The sequence below is a fragment of the Xenopus laevis genome, chromosome 4S (genome assembly GCF_017654675.1).
Source record: "Xenopus laevis strain J_2021 chromosome 4S, Xenopus_laevis_v10.1, whole genome shotgun sequence".
In the NCBI taxonomy this organism is placed as follows: Eukaryota; Metazoa; Chordata; class Amphibia; order Anura; family Pipidae; genus Xenopus; species Xenopus laevis.
The window spans coordinates 64044317-64063068 of record NC_054378.1 but is presented as its reverse complement, the minus strand read 5'-3'; the positions used below and the strand labels follow the sequence as shown (position 1 = coordinate 64063068).

Here is an 18752-nt window from a genome sequence, read left to right as displayed (position 1 = left end):
GCACATTAAAACGTTGCTTAGAATTAGGTTTTCTTTTATTAGGCAAATGTTTATTTTGGGGTTGACTTGTCCTTTAACAGGTAAAATTCATTGGAAAGCAGTGAAGGTGGGGAAGTTACTGTGTGACAGACATTTCTGGTTTTGGTGAACAGATAGAAGTGTGGAGAAAATGTGTTCTTACCTTTCACACATATCAAATATAAAGAGACAGCATGATCCAAAAGCAATTGGCCCAACTTGTTTCCAGTACACAGAGATTCGATTTCTTTCAGTCTGATCCTAACACAAGCAGAAAAAAAATGTTCTATGCGTATTACTAGACTTAATAACACTTTTTAACTATTGTTGTTTTATTTGGCGTATGAAACCAACCATCATGTGCTCGCCACAGAAGATAATCCAAAAGGACAGCAGCATTGCATAGAAAATCCCTTGACGGATATCTCCAAATAGCAGCATCCAGGTCCAGTCATATCCAATGGAGAACCACTCAACAGGAATGTTAATGAAGGTCATTGAAAAGCCTAAAGCAAAAATAACTCTAGGGACAAAACAGTCAATGGTCACTGTGCTGTTCAGAATTTGAAGGAAGTGGGCTACAAAATCACACTGCTTTCTATTTTATTGAATTTAATAATAATCCAACAACAAACAGCTCATACAATAAATTTAAATGATAATTTCAGAATAAGTAATTAAATATATTAAACATAACTAAAAAACACACTGCTTTACCACAGGGGTGCTGTGTATCTATGGACACCATAAGCAGGAAGAAATTGTTTTGCCTGCTACTTTTATTTCCTTTTAGGATCTTACAAGTAAAAAAAACATATAACTATTGTTTCACCTTCCATAAATACTTTACTGCATAGGGGAAAAGATGATAAGTATTGCCCAGAGATATCTTTAAAGGAACAGTTACACCAAAAAAATGAAAGTGCGTTAAAGGAATGCCAATATAATGTACTGTTGCCCTGCACCGGTGCTGCTTTATAGCCCGAGGGCAACCATTCAAGCACTGGAAGCTAAGTTTTGTAGAACCTGATTGTATACTACAGAGCTAATCTGTTATCAGCTGTGTATCCTGTGCCTTTTCTCTTTTTCAGCTTGAATGGCTGCCCCGTGGCTACAGAGCAGCTTGTTTATGTCATCTATAGTAGTGTTTCTGAAGAAAAATACACCAGTTGTATCAGTGCAGGGCAACCCTACATTACATTTTCATTACTTTAAAACACAATTTTTTTGGTCTTGCTGAAATGCTAGCAGCTTTACATAACTTACTTCTCCAGAAGAACAGGTGACCGGGTCATCATAGTTATTCTTCTCCAATACCAAATCATAATAATAATAATACTTGGTGTGAGGAATGTTTTCATAGCAAACCACACCATTGTAAAGCCTCCATTCTGGAAGATACTCTGAAAAAAAGGGAACATATTAAGCCATGTGTATATAACCATTTAAAGATGTACCAAATAGTATTCCTTGTTTCATGAATGTAGCACAGTATACACGTCTTTTAAAGCATTCAGTCTATAATTACAGGGGCTTTCCAACAGTCAAAATTCCAATATTTTCAATATATACTATCACCCAGCAGGTCATAATTACTTTCCAAATATTCACTGATGGTTGGTATATACTCTAAGGGATTATGCTCATTCACATATATTATTAATTTTCATTTTCCTTTATTTGTATTGTATAATCTAATCTATATAAAGCACTTAAACACTGCTTTATATAAATTGTTCTATGTGTTTTTGAAGGGTGGGATGAAACTCATAGACTCAGGACAAATAAACTCATTGCAGAGAGTGCCCAGGTCAGAATCAATTTAAGTACCCCAGCTCTACAAGGTGGCAACTCATCTCTGCCCTCATCTATTAACAATCCTACAGACCTTTTTCTTGTTTTGGGCATAGCCAACAAATAAAAACACTTACAAATTAAAAACACACAAGGATAACTGTACGATGACACTGCTATATTCTAGTTTCCCATGAAAATAAGGGATGGGGTGAGAATACAGGACCACTTCCAGATTCCAGTGCACTTTTGGTTCCATGAGAAGTTAATCATAATACTGCTCACAGTAAACACTGCTGCTGCCAGTCAGTGATTGTGGTAAGACAGTAATACTTTGCTTATAAACAATATTGCACTGACATGCATGCAGTTTTTTTTCATACTGCAATCTACATTAAACTGCCATTAATCCCTACAGACTATCCCACAGCACCTACAGTAGTGCTTGAAAGTTTGTGAAGTCTTCAAATGCTCTATATTTTGATATGAATGTGACCTAAAACTTCATCTGCTCTTCAAACAAGTCCTAAAAGTAGATGAAGAAACCTAAACAATTAAAACAAAAATTATATTTGGTCATGTATTTATTGGGGAAAAACAATGATCCGATAACATATCTGCATCACCTACTTTTGGTCAGTATTTGGTGTGAGCCCCTTGGGCAGCAATAACTGCAACTAAACATTTGCTGTAACTGTTGATCAGTCCTGCACATCTTCTCGGAGGAGTTTTAGTCCATTCCTCCATACAGAACAGCTTCAGCTCTTGGATGTTGGTGGGTTTGCTCACATGAACAGCTCACTTTAAGCCTTTCCAGAACATTTCAGTTGGATTAAGGTCAGGACTTTGACTTGGCCATTTCAGAAAATTTACTTTGTTTTTTTTCACCATTCTTTGGTAGAATGACTTGTGTGTTTAGAATTGTTGTCTTGCTGCATGGTCCACTGTATCTTGAGATTCAGTTCAAGGACAGATGGGATAAGGTTCTTTTGTTGGAATGCAGGGTTTTACTTTCTCAAAATGTTAACACTCCTCATTGAAACCAAAAGTTATATTTTGGCTTCATCCATTCATAACATTCTTACAGCATTCTTCTGGTTTGTCAACAATCTTATGAGGGGGGCGGTAGCTTTTTCCTTCTTTCCTTAATACCCTGCCATACACACCATTGCTGTTCAGTGTTCTCCTGATGGTGGACTCATAAACATCAGTCAATGTGAGACAGGCATTCAGTTGGGTTGCTTTGTAACCTCTCAGATTATTAGATGCCATGCAGTTGGAGTTATCTTTGATGGTCAACCATTTCTGGGTAGGGTAACAACCGCCTTAAATTTCCTGACTGACTGTTGATTGGTGGAGTCATGTCTTTAGAGATAGTCTTGTAACCTTTTTCAGCTTTATGGGCATCAACAACTCTTCTTCTGAGGTCTTCAGACACCTTCTTTGTTCAAGCCATGATACACATCCACAAATGTGTTGTATGTGTGATCAGGCTTTACTGGATCCCTGGTTTTTAAATAAAACAAGAGAGTCTCTTGCTCACACACAAATATCATTTGTGTTTCATTTGTTTAACTCTTTTTCTGCATATACTTTTAGGACTTTATTTGAAAATCAGATGATGTTTTAGGTCATATTCATATAAAAATAGACATTTTTAAAGGGTTCGAACTTTCAAGCACCACTGTATAAAAACAAGGCATTCCAACAGCTAACCTTAATGGCTCAAAAGCACTTTTCATTTAATAATCAATAAACCCTGCAGTGCAGTTTAAGTACATTGCACAAAAAGAACAGGCATTCATTTATTCACACTGTATATTATATATTTTTTTTTAGTGGTTACATAAATAGACCTGATTCCCTAGACTGAAAGGAAACCATTCTACCCAGATAAAACAGTTCCTAACATCTCTTAGGTGGTGGCACACAGGGAGATTAGTTGCCAAGCAACAAATCTCTACTGTGGACGACTAATCTCCCCAAATGCCTTCCGGCCGGCAAGGATGAAAATCGCCAGCGGGATGGCACATGTATTGCTTCATTTTCTGAAGTCGTCCGAAGTTGCCTCACGAAGAAGGGTGGTTGCCACCACCCTTAAAAGGAGAAGGAAAGGTAAAACTAAGTAAGCTTTATCAGAAAGGTCTAAATAAATACACTAGTAAACCCTCTGTAATGGAAACTTCAACTCTCACCCAAGATGGCAACCGTCTGCTCCACTGCATGGCTCCTGCCGGGCGCTTTCCTGTGACATCAGCGCCTTCTCCATCTAGGATTGGTCGCCGGGGACGGAACGGACGCCGGCGTCAGAATCGGGCGCCGGCGTCAGGACGTCAGCGTGGGGACGCTGGCGTCAGCGTCTGACGCCACCGCGTCAGCGTCTGACGCCAGCGCGTCAATATTTTGGCGCCAAGACTTGGACTATTTAAACCCCATTTCCCCTGTCTTCATTGCCCAATTATAGGTTCCTTTGACTAGTGTTCCTGGGTGTGACTTCTATTCTGATTATTCGTGTATTGACCTTTGCCTGTTTTTCGTATCTCCATTGTCTGCCGCCTGAATTGATCTTTTGCCTGTACCTTGACTACTCTTCTGGATAAACCCTTTTTGTACCTCGAACCTGGTTGTGTCTCCTCTTTGGTCCACTACTATTACTGCTGCGCCTTCGGGCCCATTACAGTATAATTGGGCCCAGTACCCTTCGGAGGAGGCCCAAGCACCTCTTGATGTCGGAGGGGCTATTCGTGGGTTGGCTTCTCGTATGAAGACTTATGAAGCTCAACAATCCCATTTTGGCCAGGCCCTCGAGGCGATTCTGGAGAAGTTGACTACTCTGTCTCCCGTGGTTCCGCCGGTTGTGCCTGCTCCGGCCATACCTATTCCGCTCCAGGTTTCTGAGCCTCGTATTCCTGCTCCACCTCTCTTCAGTGGTGATCCTGAAGCGTGCAGAGGCTTTATTAACCAATGCGAGATTCAGTTTGCCCTGCTTCCTGGTCAGTTCGTTTCTGAACGTGCAAAGGTGGGTTATATAATCACTCGTCTGCAGGGAAAAGCTTTGGAGTGGGCATCACCCTTTTGGGAAAAGGAGGATCCGCTGATTGACAACGCCAGGGCGTTTGTCCAAGAGCTTCGCACCGTGTTTGATGCTCCAGGTGGTGCCACTGCATCCTCCGCTAGGCTTTTTCAACTGCAGCAAGGTGTTCGCTCTGTCTCCGAGTATGCCATTGAATTTCGCACCCTGGTGGCGGAGACTTCTTGGAACAACGACGGTTACCATGCTGCCTTTTACAATGGTCTAGCCATGCGGATTAAGAATGATCTGGTGTCCCGTGAAATTCCCCCCAGATGGGAGGACCTGGTCGCTTTGGCAGTGAAAGTGGATACTCGCCAGCGAGAATTCCAGGTCGAATTAGACCGTGAACGCTCTAAAAGAAGTTCCCGATTTCAGCCTATCCTGGCTCCCCGCTTCCAGAGACCGTTACTCTACGACCCTGCTTACACCTCGTCCTCTCCAACCCCCGCGACGTCTGCTTCTTCCTCTTCATTACCAGCAGAGGAACCGATGCAGATCGGACGGGCCCGTCTTTCCGAACAGGAGAAGAATCGGAGAAGGGCGGCGGGGTTATGTCTCTATTGCGGGGGCAAAGCTCACTTTGCTCTGGAATGCCCAGTGAAGCCGGGAAACGCCAAAGCCTAGGTAAGTTTTGGGAGACTTACCTGGGTGGGATTTGTCGCTCTCCCCATTCTTCTGCTCAACGTTTCCTCCTCCCAGTGCAGATCCAGTTTGGTTCCAAAGAGATCTCTTCTCAGGCCTTTCTTGATTCCGGTGCCGCAGGAAATTTTATGGACCGTGTGTTCGCTGCAACCCACTCCATTCCTCTCCAATCCTTGGCGATTCCGCTTCGAGTCCTGGCAATCGATGATCGGCCCTTATCTTCTGCGACCATCTCACAGTCCACTCAAGAACTCTCTTTCAAGGTGGGCTCTTTGCATCTGGAAAGAATGTCTTTTCTTCTTATTGATTGCCCCTCCACTCCGGTTGTTTTAGGTCTACCTTGGTTATGTCTCCACAATCCTGTTATCGATTGGTCCTCTACTCAAGTTTCCAGGTGGAGTCCATTTTGTGTACGGAACTGTTTACCTGCTGCTCCTGTCGTCAAAATTTCTTCTGTGTCTTCAAATTCTTCTCTTCCCTCCGTATATCAAGCATTTGCCGATGTCTTTAATAAAAATTCTGCCGAAAACCTTCCACCTCATCGTCCATACGACTGTCCAATTGAACTTTTATCCGGCTCCATGCCTCCTCGCGGCCGCACCTATCCACTTTCTCCCTCGGAGACTTCTGCAATGAAATCCTATATCCAGGAGAATCTGCAGAAAGGATTTATTCGTCCTTCCATCTCCCCTGCAGGAGCGGGGTTCTTCTTTGTTGAAAAGAAAGATGGTAGTTTGCGGCCCTGCATTGATTACAGAGGACTTAACAAGATCACCATTAAAAACAGGTACCCTCTTCCTCTCATTTCTGAACTGTTCGATCAACTTAGGGGTGCCAGTCTCTTCACTAAATTGGATCTTCGTTGGGCCTATAACCTCATTCGGATTCGTGAGGGGGACGAATGGAAGACCGCTTTTAATACTCGTGATGGTCATTATGAGTACCTAGTCATGCCTTTTGGTCTCTGCAATGCCCCTGCGGTCTTCCAGGAATTCGTTAATGACATTTTTCGAGATTTATTGGGGCAGTGTGTGGTCGTCTATTTGGATGATATTCTTATTTTTTCTAAAAACCTCCAGGAACATCGCAGCCAAGTACGTGAAGTACTATCCAGACTGAGGAAAAACAACCTTTACGCCAAGTTGGAAAAGTGCACCTTTGAAGTCTCTTCTATTCCTTTTCTTGGGTACATTATTTCTTCCCTAGGCTTCAAGATGGATCCGGCCAAGGTCTCTGCAATCCTGGACTGGCCTCTTCCTACCAGTGTTAAAGCTGTTCAAAGGTTTGTTGGCTTTGCCAATTACTATAGACAGTTCATTAAAAACTTCTCTTCCAGACTTTCTCCAATTCTTGCCCTGATCCGTGGTGGAAACAAACCTCAGCACTGGCCCCCTCAAGCTTTGGAAGCCTTCAAATCTCTCAAAGAAGCATTCTCCTCCGCTCCAGTCCTTAGACACCCCGAACCTCTTCAACCCTTTTTCATCGAAGTGGATGCCTCGGACGTCGGTGCTGGTGCAGTGTTATCCCAGAGATCTTCTTCTGACGGTAAACTTCATCCATGTGCCTTCTTTTCCAAAAAATTTTCTTCCCCCGAACAGAACTATGACGTTGGCAACCGGGAGCTTCTTGCTGTTAAGCTGGCCCTGGAAGAGTGGAGACACTTATTAGAGGGCTCTTCGGTCCCGGTAACGATCTTTACTGACCACAAAAATCTCGAATTTATCCAGTCTCTCAAACGCCTCAATCCCCGGCAAGCCAGGTGGGCACTTTTCTTTTCTCGTTTTAATTTTGTTATTACTTTTCGCCCTGGGTCCAGGAACAGGAAGGCCGACGCATTATCCAGAAGCTTTATTCCTGAAGACTCTTGCTCCAAAGATCCTGAACCTGTTGTTCCTTCCTCCAAGATCATCGCAGCTTTGTTTCCTTCCTGCGCTTCTCAGTTACTCTCCGCTCAAGCTTCTGCTCCTGAAGAGACTCCCCTGGGTTTAGCTTTTGTTCCTCCAGAGTTTCGTCCTGCCATCTTGTCCCACTCCCACAATTCTAAACAGGCTGGTCATCCTGGGATTAAAAAGACTACCGAACTTTTGTCTCGTTTGGTCTGGTGGCCATCTTTAAGGAAAGACGTTAAAGACTTTGTTTCATCATGTTCCACCTGTGCCGTTTCTAAGTCAGCGTCTGACGCCACCGCGTCAGCGTCTGACGCCAGCGCGTCAATATTTTGGCGCCAAGACTTGGACTATTTAAACCCCATTTCCCCTGTCTTCATTGCCCAATTATAGGTTCCTTTGACTAGTGTTCCTGGGTGTGACTTATATTCTGATTATTCGTGTATTGACCTTTGCCTGTTTTTCGTATCTCCATTGTCTGCCGCCTGAATTGATCTTTTGCCTGTACCTTGACTACTCTTCTGGATAAACCCTTTTTGTACCTCGAACCCGGTTGTGTCTCCTCTTTGGTCCACTACTATTACTGCTGCGCCTTCGGGCCCATTACACCCTCAAAGTAATGCTGCTCTGAGTCCTCTGTCAAAAGAAACAGAACATTTCTTTCCTTCTATTGTGTACACATGGGCTTCTGTATCAGACTTCCTGTATTCAGCTTAAACTTCCAGGGTTTGGCCTTGAGCATGCTCAGTTTGCTCCTCTGCCCCTTCCTGCTGTAATCTGAGCTCAGAGCTATGAGCTAGCAGGGAGAGATTTAGGCAGGAAGTGATATCACAGCAAGCTAAAATGTCAGCTGCTTGCTCTACTAAACAAACAGAGACAGGGTCTAATGCCGTTTACTCAGGTATGGTAAAACATTCTAAAGAATAAAAATTGTGTTCTAGCTTGCACTGTTGTGGATAATCTATTGGCAATAAACTGCCTTGGTAGCTTTCCTTCCAATCGTCTGGAACTCTATTATATCGTTTTAAGAGGCATTCAGCCTATGTTGCCACTGTTTTTTCGGCAGTTTGACTGCATTTATAAACTGTTTTTATATATGTCTCACTGCCTAAGGGTGAAGGATGTAATAAAGTAATTAAAGGGGTTTTTCACCTTCAAACACTTTTTACAATTCAGTTGGTTTCAGATTATTCACCAGAAAAACACTTTTTTCCGACCACTTTCTATTTTTTATTTGTAATCGTTTTTCTAATATTGAAGTTTAAAGTTTAATTTTTCACCTTCTACAGCAGCTCTGGGAGGGGGGGTCACAGATTCTGATGGTTTAAGTTGATAAATTTAGTTGATTCATTTCTTTTCTTTGTCTCATTAAATGTAGCTGTTAGAATTGATACAATAGTTGCTTATATTTCACAGCTGCTGAGAAACTAATTGTATCAACTAAATGTAGCAAATTGTAACAGTTCACAGTTCACAGCTTTGGATCACGGAGCTGCCAGACTGAAACACTAGAGAAAGGAACATTAAACTTACATTAAAATAAAAGATGCAAGGCAATTGAAAAAAAAAAGTCTTTGTGTATGGTGAACAATCGGAAAACAGCTTAACTGGAAAAATTGTTTGGAAGGTGAACGGGGGGGGGGGGAAAATACTCACAAAACTCTTTTGAACAATTTTTCCATTGCGCAGAAAGTTTTGTATGTATTTGTACGTAATAAAATCAATTACTGAAAAAGTGTACGCAACTTTAAACAAGCCTTAATTGTGCCCTATGCGCAATTAAAATATACAATGCAATTACTTTGCAACATGCACATTATTTATTGTAAAATGTAAAGACCAGCCTCTTACTAATGTAAAGGGTTGATTCTGCTAACATAAGGCTTTTTATAAAACAAGTAATGTTTATTTCTTTACATACCACAACATGCAGATCTCTTATTTCTCCAATTCCAATATTCGCTTTCTTCCTTTCATTTACAGGGAGTCGAATATTAAAAAGGTAGTATTTGTGTGACACGCTGCCAAGTTCCATGAGGGGAATTACGTCACAGTCATAATGGCGACCTTCATTTGCCAGTGTCTGGAATAGAAAATACAGGACAATATGGACTGGAATGTTTCTCAAAAATAAGCCAAACATAGTAGTAACATTCCAAAAGAAAATCAATAGACAAGCGCAACGGTTTGCTAAAAATACAAATTAAGAGATGGCAGTCTGACATGGTGGCAGTTAGTTCTGATCCGTCTGTGTGTGTACACACACACACATATATTGCAATATATGGACAAACAATCCCTGTTTTGTTTAAAGGGTAAGGCATTTTTCAGTAGCAGTATGCACAAAATGTCTGTCTTAAATATATTGACAATGGGTTGAGTGCAGAGGACTCTTGTATTTGTCTATATATATATATATATATATATATATATATATATATATATATATATATATATATATATATATATATATATATATATATATATATATATATAAAAAATATGGTTAATAAAATATATATATAAAAATATGGTTAATATATATATATATAGACAAATACAAGAGTCCTCTGCACACTATATATATATATATATATATATATATATATATATATATATATATACACATATACACACACACACGCACACAAGCCTCATATACATATGCACACAGACATATTCAGACACCAAAATAAATGTTTTTTCCCATGTGTAGGGGCATATCTGCTGTGCAACTCACTCACCTTTTCAACAGGTAGTATACAGTTTAATTTTCTCTGTTCCACTGAACTAGCCAATTCTTTCCACTCCTCCTTTAGGTCATCACGGTATGCCACGGACACATCAAGAGTTACCATAGAATTTTCCTCTAAAAATAATTACAAAGATGTCAACAATACTGTAACATACTGTAAATATCAACCTAATACAACTCATCTACAGCTCTCAGAAAGGGCCAACGAAAACACAAACTAAATATGCCCTAAAAAGTGTTTACTATCTAAGGCTCCACTAAGTCAAAGTTAAGGAGAATTAGCTGGCTCCCTTACGCTGCTATCTTAATCCACTACTAGTGCAGCATTCCCGAAGATGCAAATACTTGTTAAGGGAGCAATATGGGGTGAGCTTTTGCATCCCAGGGATCAGTAAATGAAACCTAATGTATTCTCTGCCAGCAGCTCTGTTTTAAGTTCTTTTTACTTTTAAAATCAACACAAACTGCTGTCCAAGACTTTTTTTAATGTCCTATTGATTACTATTAATAGGATGGTTCACCTTATCGTTAACTTCTGGTATGGTATAGAATAGCCTACTCCAAGAAATGTTTCAATTGGTCTTCATTATTTATTTGTTATAGTTTTCTGAATATTTTGCCTTCTTTTTCGGTCTCTTTCCAGCTTTCAAATGGGGTCACTAACTAACCCCATCTAAAAATAGAAAAACACTCTAAGGCTACAAAATGTATTGTTATTCCTACATTTTATTACTCATCTTTCTATTCAGACCCTCCCCTATTCATATTTCAGTCTCCTATTCAAATCAATGCAGGGTTGTAGGAGAAATATAAGGCCCCATTATACACACAGGAAAGTTACAACTTTTAGACCAAAGGGCAATGACAGACAAGGAGATAAATCTGTTCTTCTATAAGCAAATCTTCTCCAAAAAGGAACAGGATATGTTTTCCCTGACGGCGATTTACATAATTACCATTGGGAGAGCATTTAGAGGAGGTCACTCACAGAAGAAGAGATTTATTTGCAGACCACGTCTTCTTTTCTGTTATTGCCCAAAGCAAGCATTTGACCATATAGCCACAGACTTGTGAGTAACCATTCCACAAAAACACGTTTTAGGAAGATAATTCTGTACAAATTTAGCTTTCATGGTAGTTTACTATACTGTTGTTTTAAAGTACCGTATCACCAAAAATGTCTTGCCAGGTCTGTAGCCAAGTAACCTGATAGTATGGTTTAATATCACATTAATATCAGAGGGGGGGTGGGGGGGCACCAAGTTATTCTTCTGTAATGAATAACCACAATAAAAATGCTCTTGTGAATTGTGCTTACTTTTATTAAAAAAATGCTTAATTGTGCTAGTAAAAAATTCCCCTCAAACACATAATCAAGGGTGGGAGAAGAAGTAGGTTTATCCCTGCTTTGTGTATTAATATGCTTCAAACAAAATTTATATTGTTTCAATACAAATTAAATGGATTTGTAATAGAATAACCAAGATATTGATTGAGGCTCAGAAATCATTTCAGCATTCTGCAATATAAACACACACAGATTTTATTCCCCTTCAACAGACGTTCTATCGGGTTTGATTAAACAAAATTCCTATATGTGGATACATATGCTTTGACTTTGAGGACTCAGAGCAGCATTACTTTGAGGGTTTACTGGTGTATTTAATTAGACCTTACTGATAAAGCTTGCTAACTTTTAACCTTTCCTTCTCCTTTAAAGGGCACCTATCGGGGGGAAAAAAAATACTATTTTGTGCAAAATAATATGGGTAGTGAGCAATATACAGGCCACACTGGGAGGAAGTTCCCAGTGGGAGTGGGCCATGTTTGATCACACGCATGTCTTTAGTGAGAAAGTCTCCCAGTTTGCTCATTGTGTGCACGTGTGTGACACCATTTGCATGTGCATAATGAGCAATCTGGGACAAAAAGCCTCAATTGCCTGCTTATATCCAATGGGAACAAGCATAACGTTTGCTACAATCACACTGTACAAAAAAAGTGTGCAGGCTCCATTAAACTACAGTTATCAACTATAGGCTAGTGATAATAATCCCTGTGAAGGAGACCAAAACATTAGCACTCCTAAGTCCATCCTTCTATGTTAAAACTTGAGACCCCGATATTTAATAAAAGAAACTTAAAGTCACAGACAGTTGAGTATTTAAGAAATTAAAGATGCACTTTTGTGGGTGTTTTCCATGAGAGATGGTACAGTAATGAGCAATGTCTAGCGGTAGAAAGCAGGAAGTGTGTAAAAAGGGAGAGTGAGGAAAGTGTACTGGAGATTTTCCATTTTGTGATACTGTAAGTGTATGGAAGCAGCTGGGATGCTTTGTTTCAATGCAGTTTGCTTCATATTCATATGTGACCCACGTGTTCTGTCAGTATGTTTTCCTTTATCAGATCGTGGTAAAATTGTCCTTATCAGGTTGCCGCTCCTAAACATTTCAGAGTTGAGCAGCTGTGTTTTTATTGGCAGTAATTCAATATCATTCAACACAGTAAGCGCTTATTGACTTTTCTATTTAAAGATGCTGCTACTTTCATCATATCAGTCAAATACAAGACAAGAAACGGAGATATACAATAACATGGACATTCTATAGGATAGTGTGAGCTGCTATTTACATAGGTTTTAGTCGTCATTTTAGATGGTGCAGACAGTTACACTGCACTTTTTCTATTGCCCCAGTAATCCTTATAAAGTTCCCCATCACATTCACACTATACGCACCCAATCAGCATCACTTTTATTACAAGTTAAGTTATTAACCCCTCACAGGGGTTTGTTCCCACAATCCAAACCAGACTAAGTAAAACCAACAAACTCCTTGCCGTGCCGAGAACTAAACTTAAGCCAAGCCATATAAAAAAGTCAGCAATGCCAATTAAACATAATACAGGTATAGGATCCTTTATCTGAAAACCCAAATTAGGGAATGGCTGTCTCCCATAGTCTCCATTTTATCCAAATAATCCAAATTTTTAAAAATGATTTCCTTTTTCTCTGTAATAATAAAAAACAGTAGCTTGCACTTGATCCCAACTAAGATTTAATTAATCCTTATTGGAAGCAAAACCAGCCTATTGGGTTTATTTAATGTTTAAATGAATTTCTAGTAGACTTAAGGCATGAAGACCCAAATTACGGAAAGATCCGTTATCCGGAAAACCCCAGGTCCCAGGCATTCTGGATAACAGGTCCCATACCTGTACTGGCATTTTATAATCCGGCTGTGGTAAAAAGAATGGAGGACTCACCTTTAGGTTAAGGCAGATTTCAGTGCCAAAGCGTGAGAGTTTGCATTTTCACTCATGCGCCTGCACATAGGTTGACGGAATGCTTTTCCGTTGGCCAAGAACAGCCCGCATGTGGCATTAAGTCTATTTTTTGTACAGGTGCAAATGCCCGTGTGCTATAAGCTACGATAGCCACTACACGTAAAACAGCTTTAAAGCCATTCAAAATATAAATTAATGACGATTGAAAAGTTGCTTAGCTATTGGGTGGAGGGTCTCTTTAAATATATAGAAGGTATATTATATACCTTATAGGTAAATGTATGCTCAGCATAAACCCTATTAATTCAACTCATATTAAACTAACACATTCCCTTTAAAAGGGGTTTCTTTTATACAGTAGGTGATCTCATATGAAAACTCAATATCCAGGAAGCTCTAAATAACAGGAAAGACATCTCCCATTTATTTAATAACAGTACCTTATACTTAATTAGCACAAATCAAATTGATGGTAAAATGATGGGTTTGTTTCATGGTTAAATGTGCAGGAAATCACTTGCGGTAGCCAATTTGTTGGGTACCTTCCAGTAATTAAAGTTGCTTACTTGCTTCAGCCCATGGTACAGCTTTCTAAGCACCCTACCACCATCTTTTTTCGTTCTTCCAAGCCACCCCCCCATTCCATTAGACTTCTATGATTGTATGTGCAGTACCAATTTTCTGAGAATTCTGCACCATGGAAATACTCCCTTAAGATAGGCACATTGGACTAATGAACAAAACAAGATGGCAGGGCGGTGCTCAATAAATAGTACCCATGTTTGATATGGGGGTTTTTTACAGATGAGGAGCCCCAGTGATTTTAGCTTTCCTTTAAATGTTCTATAGTAGACATAACATATAGTGACCCAAAATGCCATACCAGTACAAAGTGAGACTTACCTATGTAATTGTTCAACTTGAAGGCAATGTCCAACTGTAGGACGACTAGCATGAACTGGAACCAGGGGCTCATCTCAAACTGGCTGTTGGGAATATGGGCAGCAAACACAATATCATTTGCTTCAATCATGCGGTTTGCAGCCTCATCAAAACTTTGAATACTTTTGCATGGTTCTGTCCCCCAGGGCATAAGCCACTTGGAGCTCCGATGATTTTTCCGTACATCAACACATTTCATTGCAACAGGATTTACATACGAAGTTGGTTTCGGAGCTGCAACAGAAACGGAAATAAATTAGCAAACACATTTGGAAAGTGTTCCTTCCTGATGACGGCTCGAGTCTAGGAGCCGAAACATCGAAATAAAGTCAAGCACGCTTGTTTCACTATAGCCATAGGAGTGCGGTTTCATTTGTGTTATTTGCATACCTGTGTATAACCAGCACCCAGGCATTTCTTTTTTGTTGATGGTGCACCAGCTCTGGACTTATATATATATATATATATTTATATAAATGTATATGCCAGAATGTTAGCGTGTAAACGATCTTCAGTGTGGCAGTTCATTGTAACATGTTCCATGGACAGCCCAAATACCATGCATGGTTCTTGAATACAGCATGAAAAGTGTGAACTTGAACACACACAAAAATCATTTAGTTTGGTTTGATATATACTGTAGGTTGTGGGGATCATTTACTATGAGTTGATGTCCAAATAACCAACTTTCACAGCGCTCACTCGTGCAGCGAGCAAAGTGCAATTTCAAGGGCAATCAGCATGTTTTTTTTCCCCACAATGCAAACTTTTTTTCCAAGAATGCCCACATTAAATGACACTGGGCACAAAGGGAATCCCGGAGCTACTGCCTGGTCAGGTGGTGGAGGTAGGTCAATGGTTGCCCTGCAACAAGCCGAACAGCAGTGCACAATTCAGAATGGATGACAAAAGAGACTGATCGTGCCAATAGAGTGAAAAAACAATGAATTGTGTGTTAAAAAAAAAAAAAATGGGGATTTTCACTGCAATTTGTAAATAACCCTTATAGTCAACATATCAGAGGTGAGACATTTAAACAAAAATATTATACTTTCTACTAAAGGAATACAGAATTTAAAAAAAATAAGAGCAGTTTTGGTACTGACTTAGTTACAAATACTGTGATCCCATAAACAAAACCAGGTGTAATTTATAATGCTGTACTCGAAGAGGCCAAGCATGGTTATGCATTTATATTGTGCAGTCTCCTCAAAAGTGAAGTGTGCATATTTGTTTAAACTTTTGTACTCCTAGTCTAACTTCCGCATTGCTGAAATACAGACTTTCACAGCAATTATTTCTCCACATCTGAGAAACCAGAGGTTTTTTTTTTTTTTTTAAGACTCAGTTCTGAAGAAAAGCTGACCAAGTTTCCAAAGTTTACACACCGGTGCATACTTCCCAACATTTTGGATATAGAAAGAGTGACAAAAACTTTTGCCGCACAGTGAAACTTTTTTGACCATGCCTATTTTGTGGCCACACCCCCTAACTACCAGGTTAATTTTACAAAATTTGGCAGGTTATGAAAGTTTGAACACATTTAGTTGTTTATGTGTTATTAGTTATGCTAATGAAGGTGAATTGCCATTAAAGCTGCAAGTCACAGTTTCCCCGAGACCTGCTTATATTAAATTGTTACAATTGCTTCATTGCTTATCTAAAATTGTTACAAAAGTATTTAAGTGCACCAGGGGAGTGTTCTGAGCTTTCTGCCTAAAACCAGTTAAGTTAGAAATATTTGATCTCCTGCACTGAACAACCAGAAAAAGATACAAGCGTAAGCTGGGACATTTCAGTAACATCCAGGAATGTGGGTTAAGCTGTCAAAATTGGGACTGTCCTGTGAAAAATGGGACAGTTGGGATAACTTTGTATAAATATAAAAGGGACCATGCAATAAACTCCTTGATGCCTTATTCAGCAGTAGGTCCTTCCAGCAGACACAAAGGCATTCACTGAAAATTAATTAGAAGAAAGAAATGTTCAATCACAATATCTGAAAAAAAAGAAAGTTTTTTTTAAACAGCAAGGGGGTTATTTACTAAGCTCTGACTACCCAAAATCCGAAAAATGTGTGTTTTTGTGTTATAATAGGCTCAGTTTTCTGAGCTTTCGGGTGAAAACTCAGAAAAATCTGTGTTTTTAGGGGAAAATTCACGAAAAAATCTCAAAAATCTGAGCTTTTCCCGCAAAGGTAATTTTTGGGAAAATGTAATAATAAAAAAGTGTTAAAAACCCGAGCGGCTTAGATCGGAGTTTGTAGCAGCTGATATTGAGATAAATTCGGACCTTGATAAATAACCCCCCAAGAGTTAAGAAGTTGTTGAATTTGCCCCTGAAGTTGCTGTACCAGAAATATACTTCAGACAGGGTGGTTTTTAGCAAGGGAGGAAATACAGGATTAAGAAAATGAATCCTTGAACTAGGTTGATTCAGGGACTGGCCCAGTGGTCATCTTGGATACAGTCATCTTGTCAGAAATTATTTTCTCCTCTAAGACAAAATTAGACGTTGCACTAAATCTAGTAACTAACAGCAACCAAAAGTAGTCACCTTCCACTTCCTGTTTCCATTGAGCAGGATCATAACATTAGCAGAACCACTGCAAAGTTCTCTGTATATGTAAACCTCTCCCTTCCCCTCTGCTGTAGCCTGTTAGGCTTTTAGATAATCAGCATCTTACTATACAAAAGGCTTATTAGTGGACTTCTTGTTTGTTTTGTTTCTGCTTGATGGTAGAACGTGACTTTACCACTATCTTCAGATTTTGCCTGTTTAGTGCAAAAAATAGCAAAAACCATACAAGTTTCCTAGTTAAAACACCAGACTAAAGTAGGTTCAGCACTAGTCCTATTTATTTATTTATAAGTGCAAACCAGAGGTTAAATGCCATTCATGACTTACCACATACCAACAGAATTACAAACTCAAACTACAAACTTTTAAACAAAAAAACCCAGAAAATGCATAACATATAGAAAAGTAACATTAAATTATTTTTTACAGTAAAGAAGCATAAATGCGTATTCAACATTTATATCTATTTAAAAATGTGCAGATTTACATGATCACATTAGAACAAAAATGCATTTTACCTTGAAACACAGGCAGCTTTAATTGGCCAAACACCCCTTGTCTTGTACCAAAACAGAGAGTTTTTGAAATCTCAGTGACTCTGTCTACACGGATTAATGCCTGCCTCTCATTATCTTCATGCTTCAACCCAGACAGAGAGCACTCTGCCTTTGTGTTCAGATGACCTCCTCATGCGAGGATCCAGCACTGGCCAGTGCACACGCACAATAGGGATATGCTTCATTACTTCATTACCAGCAGCAGGGCAGAAATAAACAAGCCAATTTACAAGTTAGGGGGTGTACCATATCTATAACTGTTTATATACACACACACACACACACAATTCCAGCCATTGCAAAGCCATACTATGGATTCATACGGGGGGGGGGGGGGAATTCAGGTTTATTCTTTGATAAGTGCTCAGGAAAAGCACTTTTCCCCTGAACTTACCAAGAGCATAAATGTACATGTGTGAATATTGGTAGGTATCAGTCTAATGGGCTATACAGAGCCCAGGGATGTGGCATGTTGCTTGCTTTAAAAAGTGCCTAAAGAGAACTTTATAAAAAACTATAATAGATATAATCTCAGAAGGTCACAGAAGGGTGTTTATGCCCTAAATAATAATAATGCTTTCTAGGAATAATACAGCATTCTACGGAGTGAATGTTATGCAGCGTATTTATGAAGGCAACATCATAAAATAATTTTTATATACCATTTCTATCACCACTTTTAACATCATAAAGCTTTGTAATACTCACATAGTTACATGGAGAAGCCTGTTAGTTAAACTGCTGATGGTTATGTAAATTGCTTGTTTTAAAAAAAATATATATTTCCACATGCCTTACAATAGAGAAAGATCCATTAACCCATCTGTTGCGTCTACCACTCGAAAACGTGGGCAAACGCACTCAAAAAGTTGCTCAAAGCATATTAATGGGAACAAGATGCTTGATCGCTGTTCATTGGAAAGCTCCTTCAGCTCTGACCGTGTCAGAATTAATTAACAAAGTACAGCAAATAAGGAGATTGGAATACTTAGCCCTACTACATGAAACGTCACTGACTTTGATGTAGTTGGCCAGCTTAAATATATTGCAATATATGGACAAACAATCCCTGTTTTGTTTAAAGGGTAAGGCATTTTTCAGTAGCAGTATACACAAAATGTCTAAGTCTTAAATATATTGATAATGGGTTGAGTGCGGAGGACTCTTGTATTTGTCTATATGTATTCTGTGGTCACAGCCTCATTGCACCCCCGCCTAAT

General features: G+C 39.4%; 1 protein-coding gene across 1 annotated transcript in view; it reads right to left on the bottom strand.

Moving 5' to 3' along the window:
* The window catches only part of wls.S (wntless Wnt ligand secretion mediator S homeolog), a 36634-nt gene that overhangs the window by 7238 nt on the left and 10644 nt on the right, over nucleotides 1-18752 (bottom strand). The window contains 6 exon segments of the mRNA NM_001094247.1: nucleotides 182-279; nucleotides 373-541; nucleotides 1285-1421; nucleotides 9335-9496; nucleotides 10158-10282; nucleotides 14357-14629. Coding sequence (NP_001087716.1) covers nucleotides 182-279; nucleotides 373-541; nucleotides 1285-1421; nucleotides 9335-9496; nucleotides 10158-10282; nucleotides 14357-14629 — 964 coding nt within the window.